This window comes from Bombus impatiens, unplaced genomic scaffold (assembly GCF_000188095.3).
Source record: "Bombus impatiens unplaced genomic scaffold, BIMP_2.2 scf_0151, whole genome shotgun sequence".
In the NCBI taxonomy this organism is placed as follows: domain Eukaryota; kingdom Metazoa; phylum Arthropoda; class Insecta; order Hymenoptera; family Apidae; genus Bombus; species Bombus impatiens.
In genome coordinates, this window is record NT_176570.1 from 628,666 (window position 1) to 652,715 (window position 24,050).

Here is a 24,050-nt window from a genome sequence, read left to right on the forward strand (position 1 = left end):
CTTTTGTATATATTTTCAATCCTGGTAGAACTTAGTTACATTTTAATCTAATGACAAATTCAGAAGTTAAAAATTTACAATGATGAAACGATACTGGTATAAAGTAGTACGTTCGTTTAAAAATGGCAGTATTTTTTACTGTACATATGTACAGCGATAAAAAATATATGTATAATTGAAAAAGTTATACGACTTGTCAATGAGATGTATCGTTCAATCATCCATCTTTCTAGCAATATTGAAATATTATACATGTTTTGGACAAATACGAATTACTTGTTTTACCATTTTCCTCCTTTCTTTTTCTTTTTTTGTTGAACCTTACGTTGCTGTTGTCGTGGGCCGGAACTTTCTACCGCTGGACTATGTCGAGGGTTGGGAGAAGGTTTCGCATTTGTAGGCATCTTAGTAATATCACTGTAACGATAAGTGATAATAAAAGTTATTAATTGTATGTATATTTTTAAATTAAATAATAAATGTGTGAATTAATACATACTACATATCACTAGCTACAGCTGCAGCACCTTGTGTGCCCTTCATCGCAGCATCTCGATTTCTCCTATCTCGTTTCTTCCTAAATCCACTACGTTCGTGTCTGGGTAACCATCGTTCAGGATCAGGTGGAACATTTGGATCATAGTTCTTAGGTAACTTTCCTTTGCGTTTACGTTTTTTCTTTTTCTTTTGTGTTATATCGACAACGGGTTTGCTACACAATAGAGTTATAATTATTAATTTTATTGAGAATTTTATTATCGAGACTATATTAAGAGAATAATACTTACCCAGGAGATGGTTCTATCTTCTTCTTGGTCATTTTGGTACCAATTACCCAGTTACTGTTCTCCAAAGCATCAACGTCGATCGTTTCAGAAAGGTCATGTAACGGTGGCAGACGTTTTGATAGCAATTGTGCCTTTTCTGGACGAAATTGCACATAAGCCACCACCAATTGCGCTAATGTCTTAGTATCGCAAGGCGCAGCATCTACCATTTCTTGTAAAATATCAGCTGCCATTTTAATTTCTCCTCCGCGTAGATAAAAATCAGCGGCTTGTCGCCATAATTCTCCTAAATTAGCAGTAGCGTCCTAAAATTGAATATCAAAGGTTATACTAAATCGAGTTGAAAAAGAAAGAAATTAGATTAAATGCACCTACCTTATTTTTCTTATAATAGTTAACTGCATTTTTTAGAGCATCTGATGCTTTTTCACGATTATTATTAGCCATATGAAGAGTTACAAGTGCGCTGACTATGCCAGGTAATGATCTGTCTCTTTCACTCAGATTTTCAAGAATATCAATTGCCTCTTGTCTTTCATCCTGACTCAATAAGAGTTGCACACAAACCAGTTTCATTTGCAATTCTTTATCTCCAACTGCATACTGTATTAATAACTTTGCTGCTTCCTTTGCTTTACCCTCTTTACCAAGTTGTACTGCCTTAACAAACATTGCATCCACAGCCAGTGCAGGATGATCCTTAGCTAGTTTATTGCAAAGTTGCTGACACTGGTCTGCCTGCAAGGACATAAGTTATAGAATAATGATATGTGAACAATGATCAATAAAACAGTGTATTACTAATTGAGTTTATACCTGATCAGTGTATAAAGCTAGCAAGCACTGATTGTATGCAATGTTCCGTCTCTGTCTAGAAGTTAATTTATGTTCTAAGCTATCATGAGTAGCGCTTTTCATTCTTTTTTTACTATCAAATACATTTTGATCTTTATTAAGGCACACAAGGTTATTGCTTGCAACTGCTACTAGAGCTATGTCATCTGGTTTTGCTTTCAAAGCAGAAATGTACAATGCTTGAGCTTCTTTCTCGCGACCCTGAAGCTGTAGACAATATCCAAGTTGAACTCTAATAATTCCTAATTCATCTTCTATTTCTTCTTCAGCAACTCCATCTTCCTCTAAATTTTCTTTACACTTTTTCTCAGCTGCTCTAAGCTTTTTTTCTGCCTCTATCAAGATGGCTTTATCACCTTTGCTACTTTGTGCAATTAAACCACAAGCTGTATTATATATTAATTCATATGTATCTTCGCGTAATGCAGGAACTTCTAAGTTCTGTTAAAAAAAATATAAATTACAATAAATATAAATTAACATATACTTAAATAACATTATCTGTTAAGGACTTACAGAATCCTCAATTGCTAAATTTACAACCACTGCTGCAAGATTAGCTTCCCTTTCATCTTCATATTCATCGTGAGAATTTTTTATAATGTCTCTGTACACAGAGAAACATTCTTCATATTTTTCTAGCCTATACAGTATCTGAGCCTTCAGTTCCTTGAGTTTCAATGAAGGATTTGAAACATTTTCTACTACCTTCAAAGCGTCCTGCACTTGATTCAATCTATATAAACAATATGCTTTCTCGAAATCTAAATTGCTAAAAAATATTTATTTGTTATTAGAATTGTACGAAGTGAATATTAATTAAAATAGAAAAGTTTTAACACTAATATATAATAAATGGATGACATACCCTGATAGTTTTGGATTCTTAGTAATAAACTGGAGTGCATCATTGAATTTAGATAATTGAATATAGCAAATAACTTTACAATGGAAAGCTGCTTCTTCATCCTGGGAAATACCTAAAACTGAAAAATTTTCTATTGTTGAGAATATGTTGTTCTTCGTAAATGGGACACAGGTTATGTTGATAGTAAACTCGTAGAATTGAAAACAATTTGTAAGATCACGAAAACTTACTCTTATTAGCAATTTTTATTGCCCGCTCGTATTCACCATTTTGCCCTAATTTATTTAATTCTCCGTATAATACAGGAAAATTGTTTTCCTTTGTGGCCATGTTGCTCACTTTGCGGTCATGTCCAACGTGGAACTAATTTATGACTACCGAATACAGCATAATGTTCCAAGAACAATTTTAATAAAAGTTATTGCTTATAAAGTATAGTTTATGTACCTATTTGAAAGAATTAGACATTGTTTAAAATATTTGATAGTAATTAAACAATGTATAGCAAACAAATTTAATTAAATTAAATTTATTTATTAATACTACTCAAATTTTTTTTTAAAGCATTCAAAGATTAGGTAATTACAATATTTAATTTCAGTTGAAGTAATATAATAATACTTGTGTATAATATAACTGAAGATAACACCACTTTGATATTAGTCTTAAAATTATATTAGAAACGCAATAAAAAAGTTTTATTTGTCGGAAGTGAGAAATGTAAGAACAAAGGAATAAAAAAGAATGAGTTAAATTTCCATGTTACTCAAATGCTTATTCATTTCATTAAAATTATATATATACACATACGTTAGAATTATGTACAATTTACAATTTTCAGTTCAGCATATACATACATAGCATAGAACTAACACCATAAACGTAATATAAAATAGATTTTATGTCTTATAGAAATTTGTGTTGTTATCATATTATATGTTCTGCAATACCAAAGCTGGTAATACCTACTTTAAATGGTAATCAGAATGTTTTTTACGCCCTCTGCGAATTATTGCGGTGAACAAAGGAATTATACACTTATTTATACTTCAATAAAATATCGATATTTAAGTTATCGATACAAATTTAAATTTCAATGGCTCATCAAATTTAAAACATTGCATGAGAATTATTCTGCTTTTTATTACAACTGCAATTTAAATTCAAACTACCATTCATTGTAACTATTTTCATAATTAACAAAATGATTTATATTCTAACATAAATTTTAAAATGGAAGTAGATAATTACAGTAGATAAATAACACTTGGAGACACGAGGACAAGATGGTGAAACAACTTGTATTTTGACTATGCGAACAAAGATTTAAGTGTCAAATAATATGTACATTATTATAATTTATTAATTTAAATCTATAAATATTTTGTGCAAAATAAATTACGAAATGCATCGAGTTGCAAATTAAACCATTTCATTTCAGCAGTTTGATTTTTAGTTAGAATATGTATAAACTCCTGATCTCCAGGAAACACTGTATCAAGTTACTAGCTTGCTTACATTCGTTGCCACCAGCTAAAATGACAATGAGTAAAGATTATTAAATTACTCTTTTTAAATGGCAAATAATTTACAAAAAATTTTGTTTAATATTTAAAATAAAGTCAGATTTCTTAGTAATAATTTTTTATTCACCGATGTTTTTGCATTTATCGACCATTTCATCAGCCATTAGCGCGTCAGCTCCATAGGTTATTAACTGTCTCTTGGCAATGTTTACCCAAAGGCGACCATTCTCTTCTACCTGTGTTATGGAAATAAAAATGTTTTTTTCTTTACTTCCTTCCATATGCGGGATGTTATAAGAAAAGAATTTAACACATCAGTTATAATTCACAGAAAAGAGTAAGAGATGCCTTATCAACATACAAATCATAAAATCAATACTTTCGATGTTAGGTTAATTTTGTACTCATAACCTATTCTAATTAATGTGAAACGATCTAAATCGAACTTTTCATAAAAGTTTGATAGAACGAGAATGTCTAATAGAATTTCTTCTTATGACAAAGTTTAAACACTTTTTTCCCATTTGCACCGATAAACGATATAGTCAACCATCGACGATGAATAATATAGTTATATAAAATGCGTATCTCGTGTAATACGAAATATGGGAAAATATTTGAAAAAGTGTTCTTGTATTGATATGTTCTTCACCTTTTTCTGCTCTTCATCGAAACGATTGATTTTAGAAAGTATGTTGATAGGCATTATAGGTTTACAAAATCGTGGAACTTGTTTCATTTATGTAATTTAATTCAAAGAATACTTTGTATGATATGATTTATATAATTTCGTTACTTACGATTCCCTTTTTCCTCAGCATACAGTACGTGTAACAACCAAGTCTCTCGTCTGCCTTAGATATAATGCCTTCCTTAGCACCCTGTATTAATTCTGAAGTTTGATTAATATTGACTAAGGTTTTCCATTGTTTGCAATTTATTTCGTTGTTTGCTACTTACTTGGATCGATACTAGTCTCTGTGATACAAGATGCCCTGAAACGTTCCACCTTGGCTTTTATGCTATTTGAAAATGCCTGGAAATATTACAACACGTTATAAAGACTTTAAAATATAAATAAATATTGAGTGAAATGTTGTTAATAGTTTAACTATAAATGATTCAAGCTTGCAGGTTGTAAATATACAATCAGAATATAAATAAACTTTTTCGATATTATAGTTAACTTTTTAATCATAGTATGCGAGAAGTATCTCGTAATTCGAGATATTTTCACATACTAAGAGCGTCAAAGAGAAGAAATTTTAAGATCGAATTATTATATTTCTCTTATTTTAGATATTAAAAGAATCCTGGTTTTACAATCAATGAATTCTTTCTTATATATCGTTTTAATCATAAAATAACAAACCACGAAATTATCGTTTTATTCGATTAAAAATAATGAGATTATATTATCCATCTATGACGATATTTACAATGAATTTCCAACACCGAAATATTTTCGAATTATAGTACTCGAGACAAAAATATAAGAATTTAAAACATTGATACATATCATATATGAAAGAAAGAAACAGAGCCCTATTAAACAAATTAGATGATTGCAATCAAGTAATGTCGAAATTTACCAAAGTCCCGACGAAGCAGAAGGCAAAGACAATAGCGAGGATCTTCATCTTCCTTACTGAGTTGTCGAGGAGCTCGGGTAAGAAAGATCTATATTGAATGTTCACTAAGAACTAAGTACGCGTTAAATGTTGCTCGAGTTTTTATAGTTATAGGTACAATCATTAATAATAACACGTCCCGTAATTTCTCCCTCCATTGTGTACGGGCAAACGATACTGTATTTTCTGGATGGAAGCTCGCCGAAACTGAAGCTCAGATTGGACTCGGATGTGGCACAGCTTGGGCTCGTTGTGACCGCTTTATAAAGAGCTTTAAACGTTAACCAGATCCTAAAGACTCGATAAAATCGCACAGTGAAATTCCTTCCGCCTTGATATCCGTGAGACAACTCTAATGCAATGAGGAAACATTCTTTTTTCTTTAATATTTCATTAATGAAAATGAGATCAAATAACATATGGTTTTAAAATTCAGTTATGTTGATTTTGCTTATGAATTTCCCTTTTTCGATTGCTGGTCGGTTGGTCGGTTGATTCTAACTGTTAGAACATAGTCCTATGATTTTTAGGGCGTTTCAAGAATAATATAAATAGACACGAACATAGTGCATCATAGGATACTAATCCTTTCTTCTTCTCTTTCTTTGTCTTGTGTCATCATCTTTAATTTTCTTTTTATTTATTGTTCATCGTCATATCCATTGGTAAGATATTCGTGATTACAGTTACATGTATTGTATAAATTTATAAATGTTAAAAAATATTTACATGCTTAATTTGCATCTATATTCTACTAGTTAGAAATGATTATATATTGTCGAATATCTTTAAGTTGCACCTTGTGTCCTTGAATTTGGTGCAGTGTAGAGCAAATATAGCAAAGTAAATGTCCGATGGTGTTGTTGGTGTTGCAGTATTCACAGGGCACCGGATTCTGTTTTCTGATAAGATGAGAATGTGTGATGCTGGAGCGACTTATCCTGAGCTTGATTATTCATAGCCGGACTTATTTCATATGCGTTTTTCCAAGCCTGCTCCGTGGTCATAATTTCGTATATCCATACACACCTAGTAAGTACAAAATCCTTCTGAATTTGTTAACGAGCTATCTCCACTATTTCACGAAACTAATCGCTCGAAACAATTCCCGGTGTTACCTATGGTTTGTACCAACGGGACGATAACGCAATTATTAATGAACTGCCGAAACAAAAAACGTACTTTTGCTTTTATACTTTTTATTTCATTGTTATAACATAATTTCAGTTGGATTGTTCAAATTTTTACGAACAAAATGATGTTGATCATGACTATATAAAGTATATCTATCGATATATCCTAACGTATGTACTTTCATTGTAATATTGAAATTAAAATTTAATTTTGCATTTTTTACATTATTGTATTTTGTTTCATATAAGTCGTATGCTTTACGTTTCTAATACAAATGTTAAAATATTTTGTATGCTATAATCATAATTATGTAGTATATGTACATACGTGACATACGCCATCAAAGCGCATGCGCAGAAAGAGTTGTTATATACCTGTTCGTAGTACATAAAATCGTAGACACCTTATTCATTAGAACTTAGCAGTTTAGTAATATGTAGAAGTCTCTTATAGGAGCTCTTGTTCTTCATGAAACACCCTACCAAGTTACTAGCTTTCTTACATTCGTTGGCACCAGCTGAAATAACCATAAATAGGAATCATTAAATTATACATTTCAAGTGGTAACTAATTTGCTAAAAATTTTATTTAATAATTAAAATGAAGAATTAAACTTTTTGCTTATTATTAATAAGTTAAATTTTTTCATGAGTGTTTAAATGGAAAGCAATTTGTTAAAAATCTTATATAATATTTAAAATACAGACGGATTTTGTAATAACAATTTTTTACTCACTGATGTTTTGACATTTTTTGACAAGTTTACTAGCTGTATGCCAGGGGCTTCCCCAGACTATCAGCTGGTGTCTGGCAACATTATTTTTTATCCAGAGATTTCCATTCTCCTCTACCTGTATTGCAGAAATAAAAATAATATTTTTTTCACTTTCTTCTCTATAAGAGAACTTAAGACTTCATTCATAATTTATAAAGGAGAGTAAAAGATGCCTTATCAATATAGAAATCCTGGAATCAATTTTTTTGATATTAGTTTAATTTTTGTATTCATAACCTTTTCTAATTAATGTAAAAGAATGTAAATCGAACTCTTTATAAAAAATGGATAGGGCGAGAATGTCTAATGGGATTTCTTTCTGTGACAATATTTAAATAATTTTCTCTATTTATATTGATAAACAAAATAGTCAACTAACGATAAAGAATGTACTTATATAAAATGTGTATCTTATGTAAGACGAAATATGAAACAAAATTTGAAGAAATATTTTTGTATTGATATAAACGGAAAAAACATCGAACATCTGTCATAGATATTTTCTTCGTCACTTCCACTGACCTCGATCTTCGTACATGTTACCGAGTCCTGTGTGATCTTCAAAAGGCTTTAGCTGTCGCGTTGTCTTTTAAAAAGCTATTTGCGCTTCGTGTGAAAAGGGAATACAAATGCTAAGTCTATAATTGTCTTTTTTCATATGAACTAGGGTTAAATAAAAATGTTCAAACCTAACCCCAATCTATTTATGATAATGTACTTACAATAAAATATTTATAGGTATTCCCGTAGTTTACGCGCGCTTTCTTGAATTTTTCCCACGTTGAAATTCAGAGCACTGAGCAGAAGTCACATCGCGTTTTCTGGTGAAGTTTGGAATACTTTTCGGGATTACTCCTGTGTTTTTTTCGTTCGCAATTCCTGGGATTTTGTGCGTTTCTTTCTCTGACATGGAGGAGGTTTGGGTAGTAATTTAAATTGTGCAGCAGACAATGAACAAACTAACCCAAACCTAACCCAAAAACAAAACGATAAGTGTGGGAGTATCTGTATACAACACACATGTATATACTACGTGTTGACTTGTTAAATGTGTACTCAGCGTCGAAAAGGTACGTTTTACTTATAAAAGTTATTTTATTAATGTGTTTTTAAAAAACAACAAGCGGCGGCTAAAGCTTTATAAACGTTAACCAGGAAGATAACTTTCATAACTTATGTGAAGTTCAAGGTCACTGGAGGTTAGTCCCCTAAACAGAAGTTTTACCTCTTTTTTTTTATATATAATTTAAATTTAAATTTAAATTTAAATTTAAATTTAAAGAATATTTTGTATAATTTGATTGAAATAATTACGTTACTTACGATACCCATCTTCCTCAGAATACAGTAGGTGAAACAGCCAAGTCTCCCGTCGTTCATAGGTATAGTTTGTCTCTTCACGTCTTCTATTAACTCTGAAAACCGAATAATATTGACTAAGGCTTTCCATTCATTTTAGTTAAAATTTATTTTGTTGTTTGCTACTTACGTAGATTAATGCTAGTTTCTATGGCGCAAGATGTCCTAAATCGTGCCAATTGGGCTTTTTTGAGATCTGAGAGAGCCTGAAAATATTAGGATATATCATAAAGGCTCTAAAATATAAATAAATATTTGGTGAAATGTTATTAATAGTCATAGAATATGAATAACTTTTTTCGATAAGATAGTTAACTTTTTAGTCGAGAGAACCCGAAAATTTCGGACCGAGAATTTTTCTCGGGATCAAGTCGAATTCCTGATACTTTCGAGTTTTCACACGTCTCTACTTTTTAGAGTTATTAGATCCTTTCAGAAAATCAAAGAGAAGAAATTTTATGATCGAACTGTTATATTTCTCTTATTTTAGATATTAAAAGAGTCCTGGTTTTACAATCGATGAATTGTTTTTTACACATCGTTTTAATCATAAAATAACAAGCCACGAAATTATCCTTCAATTCGATTAAAAATAGTGAGATTATATTATCTATTTTACGACGATATTTACAATGAATTTCCAACACCGAAATAATTATGAATTATAATACTCGAAATTTAATTTTTTCAGAAAGTAATTCAGTTGTACGATTAAGATTAATAAGATTACTATGCAACGATTACGACAAAGATATAAGAATTTAAAACATTGATACAGATTATATATGAAAGAAAGAAACTATTAAAAAGTCTATTAAAAAGATTGGATGATTGCAACCAAGACGATGACAGAAGGAACGAGAAGAGTAAAAAATGTCAAAATTTACCAATGCTCCGACTAAGCAGAAGGCAAAGACGACAACGAGAGTCTTCATCTTCCTTTTGAAGTTGCCGTAGAGCTCGAGTAAGAAAGATGTATATTGAATGTTCACTAAGAACTAAGTACGCATTATATGTTGCTTGAGTTTTTATAGTTATAGGTACAATCATTAATAATGACACGTCCTATAATTTCTCCCTCCATTGGGTGCCCGCAAGCGGTACTGTATTTTTCGGATCGAAATATACCGATATTTCGCCTCTTGCCAGCTATCAGAACACATGTGCTAGAAAAGAGAACGGTTGTTAACATCTAAAGAAGAACAAAAATATATCTAGATAATTTATTCCGTTTTTAGAAGCATTTGAGTAGCCTCATAAAAGAGTAGCTTCTCTTAGATAAAAGTATGATGTGAACAAAGCTGAATTTTATTTAAATAATTGTTTGCTTTTTCATACTTGTAATTTTAGATTTTACAAGCTTGCTGTATAAGTTGATCTTGATGAGCACGATCGGCAGAGCCTGCATAATAATTTCTTGCACAATACACTTTCCTGAATTTCATCGCACTCACTGTCATTGTCGCTTTCATTGTCTGGCATACGGTTTTTATTCTCTATCCGAAGTGAAGATCCTAAGATCACGGTGAATGATCGCTGGTGGCTTTATTCACTAAATTTTACGTCTTAATTAATTAAGTATTTCATTTACATACATTTTAATTTACGTACATTTAAATTACAATATTTAATGAAGATTCAAGTAAGCGAATAATCAAAGTATAGATAGTATACTTTCATAATTCTCATGGCTATAGCAAATACGAGTCTATGATCTTATAAATTAACACGAAAGGAAGGCCAAAGTTAGAGTGCCAAAAGAGAATATCTCAAATTGATTCAATTCTTAATACACTGACGTATAATGAAACTGCAAATTGAATAGCTCTTTTTGTTATGCGGCATTAACTCGTAACCGATAAGGATGAATGAAACTATGCACTGGAATAATACTGAAAAAATTTTTTCTATTTTGTTCTAGGATGATAATAGTATATTATTTTTATGCAAGTGGATTCATGGGAAGAATCGATAGGGAAGAACAGATAGGAGAAATGACAAATGTAATTGTACAATATAAACGATTTCATCTTGTGGAATTGGAAAAAGCAGAAATTACATTTACCATCCTTGTCAAGATACTGAGACGAATTATAAACTTACAATTATGTATAATAACAGTGGCATAAATGTATCATAATGGTGCGTTTAGCATAGTTTACACCAAGCCAATGCTCGTGAATGAACCCTCGCTGTTTTCCCCACTTTAATAAAATATAAAATAAAAACCATTCGGTTATGCCTTTATGACGAAAGAAACTGTCATTTAAAGTGAACAGAACGGAAAGTGAAGCTGTCATTCGAACGTAACCAAACATGTGCAGGAATGCGCCATGAAATCATACGCTTATTCATTCGGTGAACACATGCTCGCTTACGCTTTTATTCTTTAATTTTAGTAGAGTGGGGAGAGAACAAGCATTCGTTCGTTTAGTGAGGCTTGATCTAAACTATGACACGATCGTGGTCTAAAGTAGTCTAAACCACCTAAACCACAGTCTAAACGTATCATAACTCTTTGTGGCTGGATAAGCGCCAGCAAAACAGTGACATGAACGTACATAAAATATTCATTTTAAATAGTTCTTTGAATCAATTGAAGTGAACTACAAGCAACAAAAGTTTAAATATAAATACATTTATATTTAATAATACGTTTTCGTACGGATATTTCCTACATATTCTGCAATATAAAGTGAATATAGATCAATGTTGGAAGCTTTTATTTTAATTGTCATTGTTATTACTCTCCAATTTTCTATCATTTTATGAATAACTTTTATTTTTCGACTAATGAAATCCTTCTCGTTTGAACAATATACGTCAATACCATAATTAACTTATAGATTATTATTTATTTATTATTAACTCAACTTAGGATTTCCATTTCGTCAAAGATCTTCTCCGGTATATTCTGTTACGTTATTTAAAAAAAAAAAGTGGTAAAATATGAGAACAGGATTCTTTTAAATGACAGAAAACAGTGCTGCCATCAGTATCGAGGGTTCCAACTATTTGATGCGTTAAGACGTCTATGCTCATACATGCACCAACACATTAAAGAATAGCTTAGTCGTTGCATTACAGAATATTAAATTAGTTGTGTGTAGTATGAAAGTACAACTGCCACATTGCCTTATAAAACATGGGAGATAAAGGTAAAAAATTTTTGCTTTGATACATAAGCATTTCTCCTTTGTGCAGTCATTTTTATCACTATTAAGGTTCATCCTTTTATATTCTTTACAGTACGAATGTATACCATTGAAACTTGGCGAGAGTTAATTAATTAATCTTTTAAATAACCGAAATATCATTATGCTCATTACAGATTGAAATTTTCGTAGAATATCCTATATTTCGATAGTTTGTTCAAAGCCGGTCAGTGGTTGGCGTATTAGGTTATGATACGTTCCTAATTGGGTCATTTGAAAGCGCGCCACTTCGAAAGTATGGTGTATCTAATATCGAAAGGACTTTATACTGTTAATGCATTCGAAACATTTCGATTTGTCTTTCTTTTTTTAGGCTTTCCCACTTATTTTCTATACTTGTCAAGGTTAATTCCTTTTATTATGTAACCTTATATAATTTACTACACCTTGGCCAACAGCTGATATCTAATCAACATTCGAGTTTTATCACTCCATAAATTGAAAAATTGATCTAACTGTTATAACGCGATAAATATTGTACATTATCGAATAAAAAGTAAATGTTTGTCACATCCACACTTCACGATAGTGTAGACAGAGATGATGTCACCTGAGTATAACAGTATATGTAGATATGAATTAAGTAATACTTATATTCATGTACTTCTAATACGATTTTTGTGGCTAATAAATAGCATATTATATTTTGTCTTGATATTGTGTACTATTGATAATATTAATTCGTTGAAATCAATGTATGTACATATTAAGGTTACTCATAACCTTATATTTTTTATACCTCGGAATTGTACGTCGCTAATATAAAATTTCATTTGTTACCTGTATTTCATATTTTATATACACAGTTTCACATAATATTTGATTTGTTGTATGCCTGTTTCTTTGAAATGTTTTAAATTCTATATCGGAAATTAATAATAATACATACATACATATATGCATCAGTATTAAATGATAAAGCTCAAACGAAAATTTACATCATGTAAACCATTATAAGGTGTCCAGTTGTTCACTCCAATACATTTTTTTAATTTTTTATTTTAGAAATTAATGAAGTTAGACAAATGCAATTAAATGTTTTATTATTGAAGGTAGAAAAGTTATTGATTTCAGTTACTAATAATATTGTGATAACATTACAGGACAATAATGTTAAAACAAAATTCACATGGGGCCAAATTTTGTTCATTTAAGTTTTAATATATAAAATGCAGATTTATCTTAGTATTTTATAATGTATAATTTATTGAAAAATTTGTATTAAAGATTTATAATTTGCTATACAAAACTGTATATACAAATAGCTATAAAAAAATTTTAAATATGTTATTTTGTTCGAAAATGTCGACTAACATATTTCCCCTATTTATGTTTACGTAATTACCTACCTAATTGTCTAATTATATTATCATATTGTCTTATTAACAACAAACATGTTTTCATTCCAATAAATTTCTCGATCTCCGGCAGATCAATAATAAATAAGGGACCGGCTTTTATATACAAATATACGTAAAGGATTTCATTTCAATATAATAGATTCTAATAATAGACTGTATATTATAAATAAATATAATTTTCTTAAATTGATACCGTATTATGTGTATTAATATTAGTATATAACGCCTAATATATTAACATTACGTTAATATTTGTTTACTACAAAATAAATATGTTCACATTTCATTGTATTAAAATAAAAAGAGATCTCACACACAGAATCGTTTCACAATCGTTTTTCGGAAAAATAAACGATAACGAATTGAATTTACATAATTTACACAAGATATATAACAAATGCGTACATGTTATTCTTATTAAATCTTATTGTTTATTAAAACTTATGTTTAGAGCATCATGTGCACTTCAGTGGAGGAAGTAGCCTCGGGAAAGATAACAATATTATGGTACAACCGCAACGACATGGACAGATAGATGCTCATCTCGGATTTCTACAACTTTATCACAGGTTACATTTTCTTTTTATATACATGTATCGAAATTATATAATAAAAACTTAAATAACTAAATTCTATTTTGAAATTTTTTCAACATTATAATTTATTCTGTAATTAATTGTTCTAGATATCACGTAGAATTCTTGATACCTTGGAACTTGTGTACACATAAGGAACGGAAGAGTTCCGTACCGGCAATAGTTACCGGAACTCACAATCCTAATTGCCATATTGTAGACTTGATAAGTGAAAAGGAAAGCCTAAAGTAAATCATTATATAAGCATATTTAAGATTTTATGCTTTTGTAAACAAACTACCATTATTTCTTTTTATAACAAAGTCTCTAATTTTAATTATAATATGCTTTTTTTCTGCGACAGATTAAAAATAGAATTGCTAGCATATAAAGAAAAGATCTTAAAGGAAGAGGTGCAAATATTGTGCTGTAAGAGTGGAAGTCCACTGAAGATTCAACTGAACAGTCGTGTATTGGGACAAGACAAGGGCAGACCATTGTTAAGGAACGGGATACGCAGTGTCGGCGTGGAGCAATCGAACGAAGATGAGGTCTCCGAGTAGATCTCGTTGATAATGATATTATTGTTCGAATATCTAAGAGTCGAGTGTTTTTTTCACAGGTGCTGGGTACGAAATTGAGGGCATCTTTAAGCATGCAAAGCAAACAGAGTCTCTGAAGAAATTCCGAGCTCGATGCATACCAAGAAGCGCACGTATCCAGTCGAGGACGTATAATGTAACAGAGGATAAAACTTGATGCACGAGAACGTTCCTTATTTCGAAATTTAATCATGCAAAACGCAGGATTGCGTTGCAGCGAAATTCGTCGTTGCGGTCAATTATCAATGATCACTGTTTTAATCGTAAAAGAATCACATGTGCACGTCACGTTCAATCTCAAGCATAGCGCAAGCAATGTTTTATCTATCGAGATTAATTTAACTACACAGCCTGTTCCAAGCTGCACGATATAACTTTCGAAATATGCGATGTTCAGTAAAAAAAGAAAGAGCTTTTCTTTGAATTTATTGCATCTGGTCTGATTGTACAGGCCTATATCACAACCGCAAGAGTTCTTTCCCCTTCTGCATCGAGTATTATTATTGCGATAATCTCGATGCAAGAAATGAAGTGTTCCTTTAATCGGCCTTTTTTTTTGAAGGATCACATCGATATACATGTATGTGTAATTACGAATTACCGCTAAGTACCGCATTTGCCTACTGTTCCTTCTTAAACGAAAACGTATCACGCAATGCCTATATATATATAAATCTATTACATCTTTTAATATCTATCGTCGATCTATCCGCAATAACAAAATTGTATTTTATTATCGTTTTACATTGAGCGTAGGTTTTAAACGATAAGGATATATCACTAATCAAAAGCAAGTTTCGCAATGAATGATGATGCTGTTTTCTAATATCTTGCTAAGCTGACACGAATTATTAAAATGAACAATTCCAACGAACATTTTTTTTTTTTATTAAAGATCATTCCATATTAAACCTTGTTTGTACCTTACACTCGACGATCAAAGTTATAGTTTATTCAAAATTAATTTGCTGTTCAAGATCAAGAAGAAATTTCTATCATTTAGAAACAACTCTTATAGTATATTAATTTCAGTAATCAACTGATTTTGAGGAAACTATAATTTCTTCGCGTCTGTGGTATTCCTATGTGCATTGTACTAATCGTATTAAAATCCAATACTTTTTACGTTCAGAAACGAGATTACTTAAGACATTCCCTACCATATGTGACATGTAATATTTCATTACTTTTAATATTTATTGTCGCAATTCCTCTCAATATTATTTTTTACAACAGCAGCGAATATGTTAAAGAATTCTAATTATCGTTAGCATCGGAAGTTTGACTGTTTCATGGGAATACCAGTTGGTCCGTCAACAAATTCGCAAATGTTGAAACCAAGTCTAGCCAAAGGATGACAGTTACTTCTAGGATTACCCCACTTGCCTCTAAAAGTCATCCAACTGGGTAAGATGTTGTTGTCCTCTTTTAGAAGCAATTCCATCTTCTTCCATGTGGGCCAAGCGGTACCAAAACCACTCTCATCGTAGAGGCGAGGTAATCTGACAAATTTATGCTTCCCTGGCGCCGTCCAAAGTCCATGAGATCCTCTCGCGCTAAATAATATCGGATGGGAGCCACCAGCAGTGAAAACTCTTTCGGGAAATATAGGTTTTTGAAAGATGCCTTTTCGTGTTTCTTGGCTTTCGTAAACGAAGGTTCCACTTCGTAAATCGTATCGGTAAAACGCGCCTGCGTCATGGGCGGACACGTACATGGCTGAAGGATAATTCGCATCCTGAATTAAAAAAAAGTAAATGGTTTTATATGGGAAAATAAAAATATTGTATTGTATAAATATAATTAAACATAATCTCTAAAACATTCCGATCTATACTGAGATTTCATATGATCTTCTTCAATACGCACGAAAAATTTGATTAAAAAGGAAACAATAATTCAAAATGCGAAAAATATACGTATTTATCAATTTTTAGACTCATGTCATTTAAAAAAACATTTGAAAATGCTTTTCAGAACAAAATAAGAGTATTTGTTTTCATCGAATGAGCATGAGTTCACCTACCTTAAAATAAAGACTCATGTGTTCCCAATCGCCCACGTGGTTGCCATATTCCTTGAGTATTCCAAGGCATATCCCACCCACCGTGGGTATCGGCCAGCTACCAAAAAATCCAAGATCCAGAACGCAGACTGCCTTTCCCTCACTGAACGGATAGAACATCCAATAGGTCACGTGAAAGTGCAGCTTCCGGAACTTGTTTCCTTTTTTCTTCTTTTTTTCAAAATCACCATGTTTCTACAAACAATTCCATAAATATTTATTGGATCAACTAATCGACAGAATAATTTCCAAGAATCTCCTACACACTACCCTCAGAATATTTTCAAACGTCTCAATCTTTATTTTAAGAGCCACCATCTAGATTAAAGAACAGAAACTTTCTTTTTTTATGTCGTTCTTTTAACATCTCTACTTTTCTCTCTGTTATAGCTATTGCTGTGTAAGAATTCCTGTTCAGTATATGTACCTCTAAACTCTGTTTCCCATCGCCCTTCCAAATCTTTCCTGGAAGATCGTTAGTGCGGATCATGGACGAGCCGAAATCGTCGATCTGCACGTTCCTCGATGCTATCAACGTCTCGTCCCCTTTTCTTCGCGACTTTCTTTCGTCTCTGACGGTCTTTAAGCTTATCACGTCCGCAGAAACGTCTGGTACAATGCAGTTCTTGATCACAGCGTAAACCGGTACTGTGCCCCCTGGTTTTCGGCCGTATAGGAACGACGATCGATTCCTCAACAGTACTTCTACCGACATAAAATCATTCCATAAAATAAATTTTCCATGCATTTTATAAAAATTCATTAAAATCGATTGTATCAGGTTTGGATCTCTTCGAATGTAATTTTAAGATTTTTTTGTCATTTGTCATTTACCTACGTCGACTCTAGTGCGAAGATAATCATCGTCGGATTGCATGTTATCCAAGAATTCAGGTACCCCAAGGGGTAAAAATAGTTCGCCAGGTGCAAGCCATACTAGAGGCGCCCAGTCTCGTACTAGTTCTTTTACTGCAATTTAATTTAATGAAAATGACATGAAATTATGATGAAAATAAGTTGTAACATAAATTTATCCGTTTTCTATATGCGTATGTGTAATATATGCATTACATATATTGTATAAAAACAAGATGAATTTATATTACAGCCCAATATTTTATAAAACTAAATAAATAAAAAGTTAGGAATTATTTTGATGATTATACTTAGATAATTCTTTTTTCACTATCTTTTTTATGTTGCAAAAAAAAGTTATATTAATTTCCACAAATATAACATAAATTTACTGTACTATACTAAAATATCATTGGCAGAACTATGATTAAAATTACAAAGATTGAAACTATATTATTACATACAGCTTGCGATATTCTAAACCTATAATAACAATAATTCTACCGTGGAGACAAAATTATGAATTAAACACTATAAATGATGCCAAATAATACCTACAGGAAGTTGAACACGTATATAAAGTTGAAAGTAAAAGATAATGTATCGTCCCTATAAAACGATTTAAACGTACAATATAGTGGAAAATAAACGCGAAGGTACGGACATAATATTGTACCCGTACGTCAATGACGATTATTGATGCTAATGACGTTACCGATGATAACATAATATGTTTATTAGAAAGCCAGTTTGTTCGAGCTGCTAGCTTCAGTATGTGCCACATATATTTAGGTAGAAAAAAGGAAAAGCCTAGGGGGATTCTGCTTTCATTTCATTTTGAGTGAGAAGAATTGTGAATGTATGCATCTTCGTTCCACACATTCTCACATTTCAACCTTGATCAAACAGTTATGTACCATCGTTTAAAGCGGCGTATCGTATGAGTCGTTAAAGATCTCGAAACCTCCTTACAAGCTCGATCCAAGTTGTAATAATTCGCAGATCTTTATGAAAAATATTGTAAATTTTCTTTCGCAAAATCTCGCTACAAATTAGCAAACCTTTATGAAAAATTTCATAAATTATTTTCTCATAACCTTGTTACAAGTACGATAAAAGTCGTAATAATTCATTCGTATAATATAAATCGTTATGAAAAATTTCATCAGTTTTTCCTTTCCATTTCATTTTCTTCTCTGATTAAACGTAAAATTTCATTCTGATGGAATCTTCAAATATTCGAATTCTACTGAAAAAAAAAGAAATATTTTTTAAGATTGAAGAACAATGAGTAGCGCAAAGGGATTTTCATTTCATCATTACAGACAGGAAAAGCTTTCACCCTTGGCATCCACGTGTCGATTCATATCCTGACATCGAAATCATAATTATTATGTAGGACCGATACATGGCGTTGCCATATTTGGTGTTACGGCATGTTTCCCATTATACTTCCGCAATTAAAGAACAGGCGCCGTGAACGGGAACAAGTTTCTGTTTGTTTTTACTTTAATGCGGCGCTTACGTTGTCACTGGGATAATTATCCCGTTGTTTAGATTTGCCCAAGATAATTTAATTGCTATTTGTTTCGAATGACAATCGTTTCTTAGATTTTTTCACCATGATAAATATGTTGAACCTTTCTTATAACTAAACTGGAACCACAGCTTTAAAACTGTAAAGGATTGAGAAAAATTTCATCAACAAAATTAGGTTTTCTTTTTTATCATTATATCGACCAGCGGATTTAATAGATGGTTGAATGGTAATCGTCAGTTTATGAGTTTTCATCACAATATATACATATGGTACTGTAGACAGTATCTAGCCAACAAATTAGCTCATAGAATTGTATTCTGATTGCTAGTATAACAAAATAAAAAAGAATTATTATGATGCTCCTAGAGATTCTTAAGGTTTATAGGAAAAATTAAATAGTTTCGAATAGTACATCATTTAATATATGTATATATGTACTCATGTGATTATTTCGAAATTGAAGTTTCAAAAATTTCAGGATCACCTCGGTTTACTAATACCACATAATAAACTACTCGAAGCCATTTAATTTTGTCTAATGAAATTTTCGTTTATCTTCTACTGTTTTAGAACTATGGCTTCGTCCTGTTGCGGAAGATCCTGTAGAATCTTGTTACGGTACTCCGGAGTAATTAACCATGATATACGCTAACAATTCATGTTTCTTGTCCATACTAATATCCATGTCCATACTAATATAGTACAAAGAAAGTAGAATCATTTTAGACAAGATCTTCCCGTTACATTCTACACACTCACGATCCTTAGGTAACACAAGATCGCCATAGATTACAAATATCTTTGAATCCTTAACATAGATTTACATGTCACGAGGAAGAGAGCCAATTTCACCATGGAAACGGACTTTCCTACAAAAAGAGGAGTAATACGGGGGCGCTAGGTAGCCAAGATGGAATTCGTTTAATTATTTTCTACGCATGCGTGTAATACAGGCGAAATCGAAGATTAATGGAAACTCGTTTTGGTCTGCTTGACAATCGTCAAACCGGTCCAGAGAAATGGGACAATCGATTTTCAACCTTGATCAGCGATTCAAAGCCATAAGTTTTATCCCCAGAAAATAGATCGATCGATCTCACAGGAATACGATCATTGTAACATATATTAAAACACGTTCATGCTAAATACACATGTGATAATACGCGTGATCGTTTCGACGAGACAATTTCACCGTTAATCCAACAGTCGCAGCTTTGACTGGTTACCATGTAGACTGTGTCCCGATTCACCACGCTTTGGTGCTACTTTTACGAGCTTGCCGTCGCCTTTATAGTAAACATTTCTTCGATGGTAATTCGTGTAGTGACCGAGCATGAACTTCTTTGCATATGCCCGTTATAATTACATAATTGTAATCATATCGAAATAAATAACTTTACGAAATAAATAAATTTCCAAACGGTGACTATCGTGATTCGAATAAACAAATTAGTGTTTAAATTAATCCATTTTATGCACTTTAGTTATTGTACTACGGCCTTGTTACAATTTATCCTCATTACATTTCTTTGAGTCAAAATTGTAAAAAATGGAGAAGGTGAAGGACGAATAAAATGAATTCATGTTGTGCGTTTGCTAACTTCAATTTCTTTACTTATTGTTAGTCTTCTTTTGCTTGATTCTTCAGAATTACAAGTACAATATACCAATATGAATTTAAACAATTTAATTGGATCATATCAGAAACCTATACCGATTATCTATTCTGCGATCTCTTTAATTTTGTCAAAATCCAATCACCATAAACTTACGGCGTTTCACATGAATAATAAATACGTTATTTTAACTCCACCAACTCCACGTAAATATGTTTCTATTACATTTTACGAATCTTTCAGATATTTAATAAATTTTAGGCAAATTTAGAAGAGCTGATCTGTCTATCGTGAATTAAATGCAGAAAATAATTGACAATGACAATCGTTTAAACTTGAAGTTCTTACCTCGTTCTTCGTCGGTGGTTTCCGAAGTCACGATCATGTGAATGATACACAGAATCAACAGCAGACACTGCATCGTATTCGACTTGTTCACACATTTTGATAATCGAGTGCCGGAAAAGCCGCGAAACTCGAAACTTTTTAAGTGTTGCTCATCCTCGATGCGCTGTTTCCCGCCACCTTTATATCCCCACGTGCTACCGTTGCTGTGGATCTACCAGATATACCGTGTCACAGAAGAATTCTGAGGTTAACGATCGTCCTGCTACCAGCTACAGTGTTTCTCAGGTAACTGACCGGTTCTCTACGTTCCCCGTGCCGCTCACTGGACAAACATTATCGTCGCTCACGGCCATTGTGCACGCAGTTACGAGGATGCGGGGGGAGACCGTAAACGTAACGAGTTAACCCTTCTATCGAATTGAAAGTTTAAAATTACGGTCTCGCGCTTTTCATTTTAACTACACTGACCTACGCGCATGTGTGTATTACGTATGTGAATACGGAGAAATGATATATATACAAAGAGAGTGCTTTTTATATAATAGATAACTTGATTTTTCTTGATCGCCATTTTTACTTATAGCGTCGCTATTACTTTTAGTTTAACGATAATGCAGTTCGAATGTTAATGATTCATTATCAATAAAATACGAATTTTTATGCATTTATAGGAAATTTGAAAGTACAAAGTTACCAATAACAGTAACATTCTGTTATCAATAACAGAATGCATATAATATGCTTATAAATAGTACTATATAAATAGTACTTTTTATAATATTTGGTAAGTAAAACAACCTTCGACACAGGTTCTATTTTTTAAATTATATTCTCAAAAATATAAATTTACACAGAAATCCGTAGTCCAACTATAAAGCATTCAACGTTATAATAATAAAGTTATATGAATATTAAAACACGCCATATTATTGTAATATTTTATATTAAATAACATTATTAGTCTGATTAATTTTTTTATGAATCTTAATTGTATAAATGTGTATATATTTCTTATTATATAACTTTTCATAAATAATACTAATATCTTGTTAATTAGTTAATCGTTATATGATCATGCGATATTTTATTACGCAAGCAAATAATACATGTATATATGTGCGTATCTGCCTGTCAAAGATTGCTTACATTTTCAATGTATGAGAATTTACTGATAAAAGAAAGATTCGTTAGTAAAAATAGTTCATACTATAGACTTTATAAAAACCATTCACATGAAATAAAAATAAAAAGAATAGAAAGTGGTCATAAATTACGACTGCGGTTGCGAAAGGGATACAAATCGGGCGAACAGGAAACCGCGGAAGCCATTTACGATTAGTGAAAAGAAAAGCGCTCTGCATGTAGCATAATCATAAGAATTACATTTGTAAATGCTATATTTCCGACGTTGTCGTTCATGTGTACAATACTTTTAATGTTTTCGTATATAATTTCGTATTTTCGCTAACTTTTTACATTTTACCCTTTTTTTGTCGAAGTAATGAAAGGTTTTATAAATATTTCAAATGATGCAAAATTACTGTAATAGTCTGTCAAAGTTCGTGATATTACTTTCATTTCTATGAAATGTACATTGCCAAGGATGATTATTATACATACAAAAATGACAAAACTGTCAATGTCTACATATTAATGCAAATGACAAGGTAGATGAGAATTAATGTTTTATAATACTTGCTTATTTATTTAAGAACTATATTTGCTTTATTCATTCTTCACACAGAAACATATTCTACATTTTATATTTACATTATTCGTAACAAGCTTTATAAACACTTATTCGTAAATTATACATAAGGTAATCACAATTTATATGTTTGAATATCACACTTTTCAAAGCTTTTTTGTTACTTAATTCTATAACTCTATAAAAACAGCTGATTAGATAAACAAAATTTCAACAATGTGAATGAAAAATTACGCGTGAAAGTTATTAATTTACGAAATATATGTAGTGATAATTTAGGAGCCTTTTATCACAAAGTGCTTATTGCTATCGCTTTAATCAAAAGTAATACATTTTAATGTCAAATACATGCAGTGTTATAAGAATAAAACAATAATTATATATTTATCGTTTACATAACCTTTTAAGAAAATTCACAATATGGCAGGAGAATCCACTTTTTATATGTATGTCATTAATTTTCATATTTAGAATTTATAACAGAGAAACATAAGAGGAACTGAAATTTGATTTACTAATTACTTTTATCAAATGGAATATTAAAAATAACAATTTTAATCAATTAAATAATGTATAACATTGCTTATGACAATGTATAATAAACTGTTTAATGGAGTGAATAATAAACTGTAAAATGGAGCTTGGAGAATATTTGTAGCTGCACTATACATAATATTAAGAATAGGGGTGTGCGGATACTTGAGTCTAAGTTCAGATCAAGCACTGGTCAAATTAATTCATATGGGATCGGGGTTCCTGAAGTTTATAATATTTAGATACTCGGACATACTTATGTGGTTACGAACTTTCGGAATCCCAATCCTACATCAAGGATCCAATCCAAATGTACTTTTGAATATTTGAACACCCCTAATTCGAGTATCACACACAGCAACTATTAACACTTTTACTGCCAGCCGGTCGATATGTTACCCCTTGGTGCTTATGCAAGAACCGTCACTGACCGGTATGTCGGCCATGCTTGTTTACGTTTAGACTATCTCTCCTTCGAGTGCGATATTTTTCACATATATCAGGTATTTGAAGCTAGCAGTATGAGGGTTAATAAGTCTGAAGTTATGTTATAATTAATTAATATATCACCATTTAAAGTACGATTTGCTATACGCAAATAAAGTTTCAAAATTTGATACAATTCTGCTTCATTATAATTCCTTATATAATGGAAACAATGATAACAAAAACATATATTTTCATAGGGTCATGAA

At 31.5% G+C, this 24,050-nt stretch overlaps 6 protein-coding genes across 13 annotated transcripts; 2 read left to right on the forward strand and 4 right to left on the reverse strand.

Moving 5' to 3' along the window:
- Position 1: 1 nt before the first annotated feature.
- Positions 2-2,902, reverse strand: LOC100740579 (signal recognition particle subunit SRP72). Its single transcript, XM_003487357.4, has 8 exons — positions 2,742-2,902; positions 2,512-2,629; positions 2,160-2,415; positions 1,605-2,084; positions 1,164-1,526; positions 789-1,093; positions 500-712; positions 2-417 (listed from the first exon to the last, which is right to left on the reverse strand). The coding sequence occupies exons 1-8, from the start codon at positions 2,839-2,841 to the stop codon at positions 282-284; spliced, it is 1,971 nt and encodes a 656-aa protein (XP_003487405.1). The 5' UTR covers positions 2,842-2,902; the 3' UTR covers positions 2-281.
- Positions 2,903-3,793: 891 nt separating this feature from the next.
- On the reverse strand, positions 3,794-5,824 carry LOC100741849. Its single transcript, XM_003487368.4, has 5 exons — positions 5,630-5,824; positions 4,998-5,073; positions 4,838-4,929; positions 4,165-4,273; positions 3,794-4,044 (listed from the first exon to the last, which is right to left on the reverse strand). Exons 1-5 carry the CDS (start codon positions 5,675-5,677, stop codon positions 3,968-3,970), a joined length of 402 nt encoding a protein of 133 aa, XP_003487416.2. The 5' UTR covers positions 5,678-5,824; the 3' UTR covers positions 3,794-3,967.
- On the forward strand, positions 5,022-10,185 carry LOC112212349. 4 transcript variants are annotated; one of them, XM_033319378.1, is made up of 2 exons: positions 5,022-5,706; positions 5,783-5,952. In XM_033319378.1, the coding sequence occupies exons 1-2, from the start codon at positions 5,562-5,564 to the stop codon at positions 5,950-5,952; spliced, it is 315 nt and encodes a 104-aa protein (XP_033175269.1). In that variant the 5' UTR covers positions 5,022-5,561. The 4 variants fall into 4 exon arrangements, 2 of the variants coding, with proteins under 2 accessions (XP_033175269.1, XP_033175270.1); XM_033319379.1 differs by lacking the exon at positions 5,783-5,952 and adding an exon at positions 9,977-10,185 and having other exon boundaries at positions 5,037-5,706; XR_004461172.1 differs by lacking the exons at positions 5,022-5,706; positions 5,783-5,952 and adding exons at positions 9,632-9,900; positions 9,971-10,185.
- LOC100742939 lies at positions 6,851-9,970 on the reverse strand. Its single transcript, XM_003487376.4, has 5 exons — positions 9,824-9,970; positions 9,067-9,142; positions 8,901-8,992; positions 7,539-7,653; positions 6,851-7,319 (listed from the first exon to the last, which is right to left on the reverse strand). Exons 1-5 carry the CDS (start codon positions 9,869-9,871, stop codon positions 7,207-7,209), a joined length of 444 nt encoding a protein of 147 aa, XP_003487424.1. The 5' UTR covers positions 9,872-9,970; the 3' UTR covers positions 6,851-7,206.
- A 1,674-nt stretch (positions 10,186-11,859) lies between the features above and the next one.
- On the forward strand, positions 11,860-15,563 carry LOC100743300 (UPF0687 protein C20orf27 homolog). Of its 2 annotated transcripts, none has more exons than XM_012382430.3 (5): positions 11,860-12,094; positions 13,964-14,081; positions 14,198-14,335; positions 14,452-14,638; positions 14,710-15,563. In XM_012382430.3, the coding sequence occupies exons 1-5, from the start codon at positions 12,082-12,084 to the stop codon at positions 14,764-14,766; spliced, it is 513 nt and encodes a 170-aa protein (XP_012237853.1). In that variant the 5' UTR covers positions 11,860-12,081; the 3' UTR covers positions 14,767-15,563. The 2 variants fall into 2 exon arrangements, with proteins under 2 accessions (XP_012237853.1, XP_024221562.1); XM_024365794.2 differs by lacking the exon at positions 11,860-12,094 and adding an exon at positions 12,878-12,899.
- LOC100743179 lies at positions 15,198-21,853 on the reverse strand. 4 transcript variants are annotated; one of them, XM_033319382.1, is made up of 6 exons: positions 18,937-20,030; positions 18,527-18,858; positions 17,589-17,723; positions 17,182-17,459; positions 16,716-16,949; positions 15,198-16,427 (listed from the first exon to the last, which is right to left on the reverse strand). In XM_033319382.1, exons 3-6 carry the CDS (start codon positions 17,629-17,631, stop codon positions 15,957-15,959), a joined length of 1,026 nt encoding a protein of 341 aa, XP_033175273.1. In that variant the 5' UTR covers positions 17,632-17,723; positions 18,527-18,858; positions 18,937-20,030; the 3' UTR covers positions 15,198-15,956. The 4 variants fall into 4 exon arrangements, with proteins under 4 accessions (XP_033175273.1, XP_003487426.1, XP_033175272.1 ...); XM_003487378.4 differs by lacking the exons at positions 18,527-18,858; positions 18,937-20,030 and adding an exon at positions 21,114-21,853; XM_033319381.1 differs by having other exon boundaries at positions 17,589-18,858; positions 18,952-20,031.
- Between the last annotated feature and the right edge of the window lie 2,197 nt (positions 21,854-24,050).

What these genes read in the sequence shown, in the direction of transcription:
- LOC100741849 (XM_003487368.4), bottom strand. Translation starts at nt 5,677, where the DNA reads ATGAAGATCCTCGCTATTGTCTTTGCCTTCTGCTTCGTCGGGACTTTG. An exon ending in TCTGCTTCGTCGGGACTTTG is followed by an intron (nt 5,074 to 5,629) that starts GTAAATTTCGAC and finishes TAATATTTCCAG; the next exon opens with GCATTTTCAAATAGCATAAA. An exon ending in TGCTGAGGAAAAAGGGAATC is followed by an intron (nt 4,274 to 4,837) that starts GTAAGTAACGAA and finishes TCCATAACACAG; the next exon opens with GTAGAAGAGAATGGTCGCCT.
- LOC100743300 (XM_012382430.3), top strand. An exon ending in TTTCTACAACTTTATCACAG is followed by an intron (nt 14,082 to 14,197) that starts GTTACATTTTCT and finishes TAATTGTTCTAG; the next exon opens with ATATCACGTAGAATTCTTGA. An exon ending in AGCAATCGAACGAAGATGAG is followed by an intron (nt 14,639 to 14,709) that starts GTCTCCGAGTAG and finishes TTTTTTTCACAG; the next exon opens with GTGCTGGGTACGAAATTGAG.
- LOC100740579 (XM_003487357.4), bottom strand. Translation starts at nt 2,841, where the DNA reads ATGGCCACAAAGGAAAACAATTTTCCTGTATTATACGGAGAATTAAAT. An exon ending in AATAAAAATTGCTAATAAGA is followed by an intron (nt 2,630 to 2,741) that starts GTAAGTTTTCGT and finishes AAAATTTTTCAG; the next exon opens with TTTTAGGTATTTCCCAGGAT. An exon ending in AAGAATCCAAAACTATCAGG is followed by an intron (nt 2,416 to 2,511) that starts GTATGTCATCCA and finishes AATATTTTTTAG; the next exon opens with CAATTTAGATTTCGAGAAAG.
- LOC112212349 (XM_033319378.1), top strand. Translation starts at nt 5,562, where the DNA reads ATGAAAGAAAGAAACAGAGCCCTATTAAACAAATTAGATGATTGCAAT. An exon ending in TGAGTTGTCGAGGAGCTCGG is followed by an intron (nt 5,707 to 5,782) that starts GTAAGAAAGATC and finishes TTATAGTTATAG; the next exon opens with GTACAATCATTAATAATAAC.
- LOC100742939 (XM_003487376.4), bottom strand. Translation starts at nt 9,871, where the DNA reads ATGAAGACTCTCGTTGTCGTCTTTGCCTTCTGCTTAGTCGGAGCATTG. An exon ending in TCTGCTTAGTCGGAGCATTG is followed by an intron (nt 9,143 to 9,823) that starts GTAAATTTTGAC and finishes TAATATTTTCAG; the next exon opens with GCTCTCTCAGATCTCAAAAA. An exon ending in AGAAACTAGCATTAATCTAC is followed by an intron (nt 8,993 to 9,066) that starts GTAAGTAGCAAA and finishes TTCGGTTTTCAG; the next exon opens with AGTTAATAGAAGACGTGAAG.
- LOC100743179 (XM_003487378.4), bottom strand. Translation starts at nt 21,186, where the DNA reads ATGCAGTGTCTGCTGTTGATTCTGTGTATCATTCACATGATCGTGACT. An exon ending in TCGCACTAGAGTCGACGTAG is followed by an intron (nt 17,460 to 17,588) that starts GTAAATGACAAA and finishes TTATGTCGGTAG; the next exon opens with AAGTACTGTTGAGGAATCGA. An exon ending in ATGGGAAACAGAGTTTAGAG is followed by an intron (nt 16,950 to 17,181) that starts GTACATATACTG and finishes AATTGTTTGTAG; the next exon opens with AAACATGGTGATTTTGAAAA.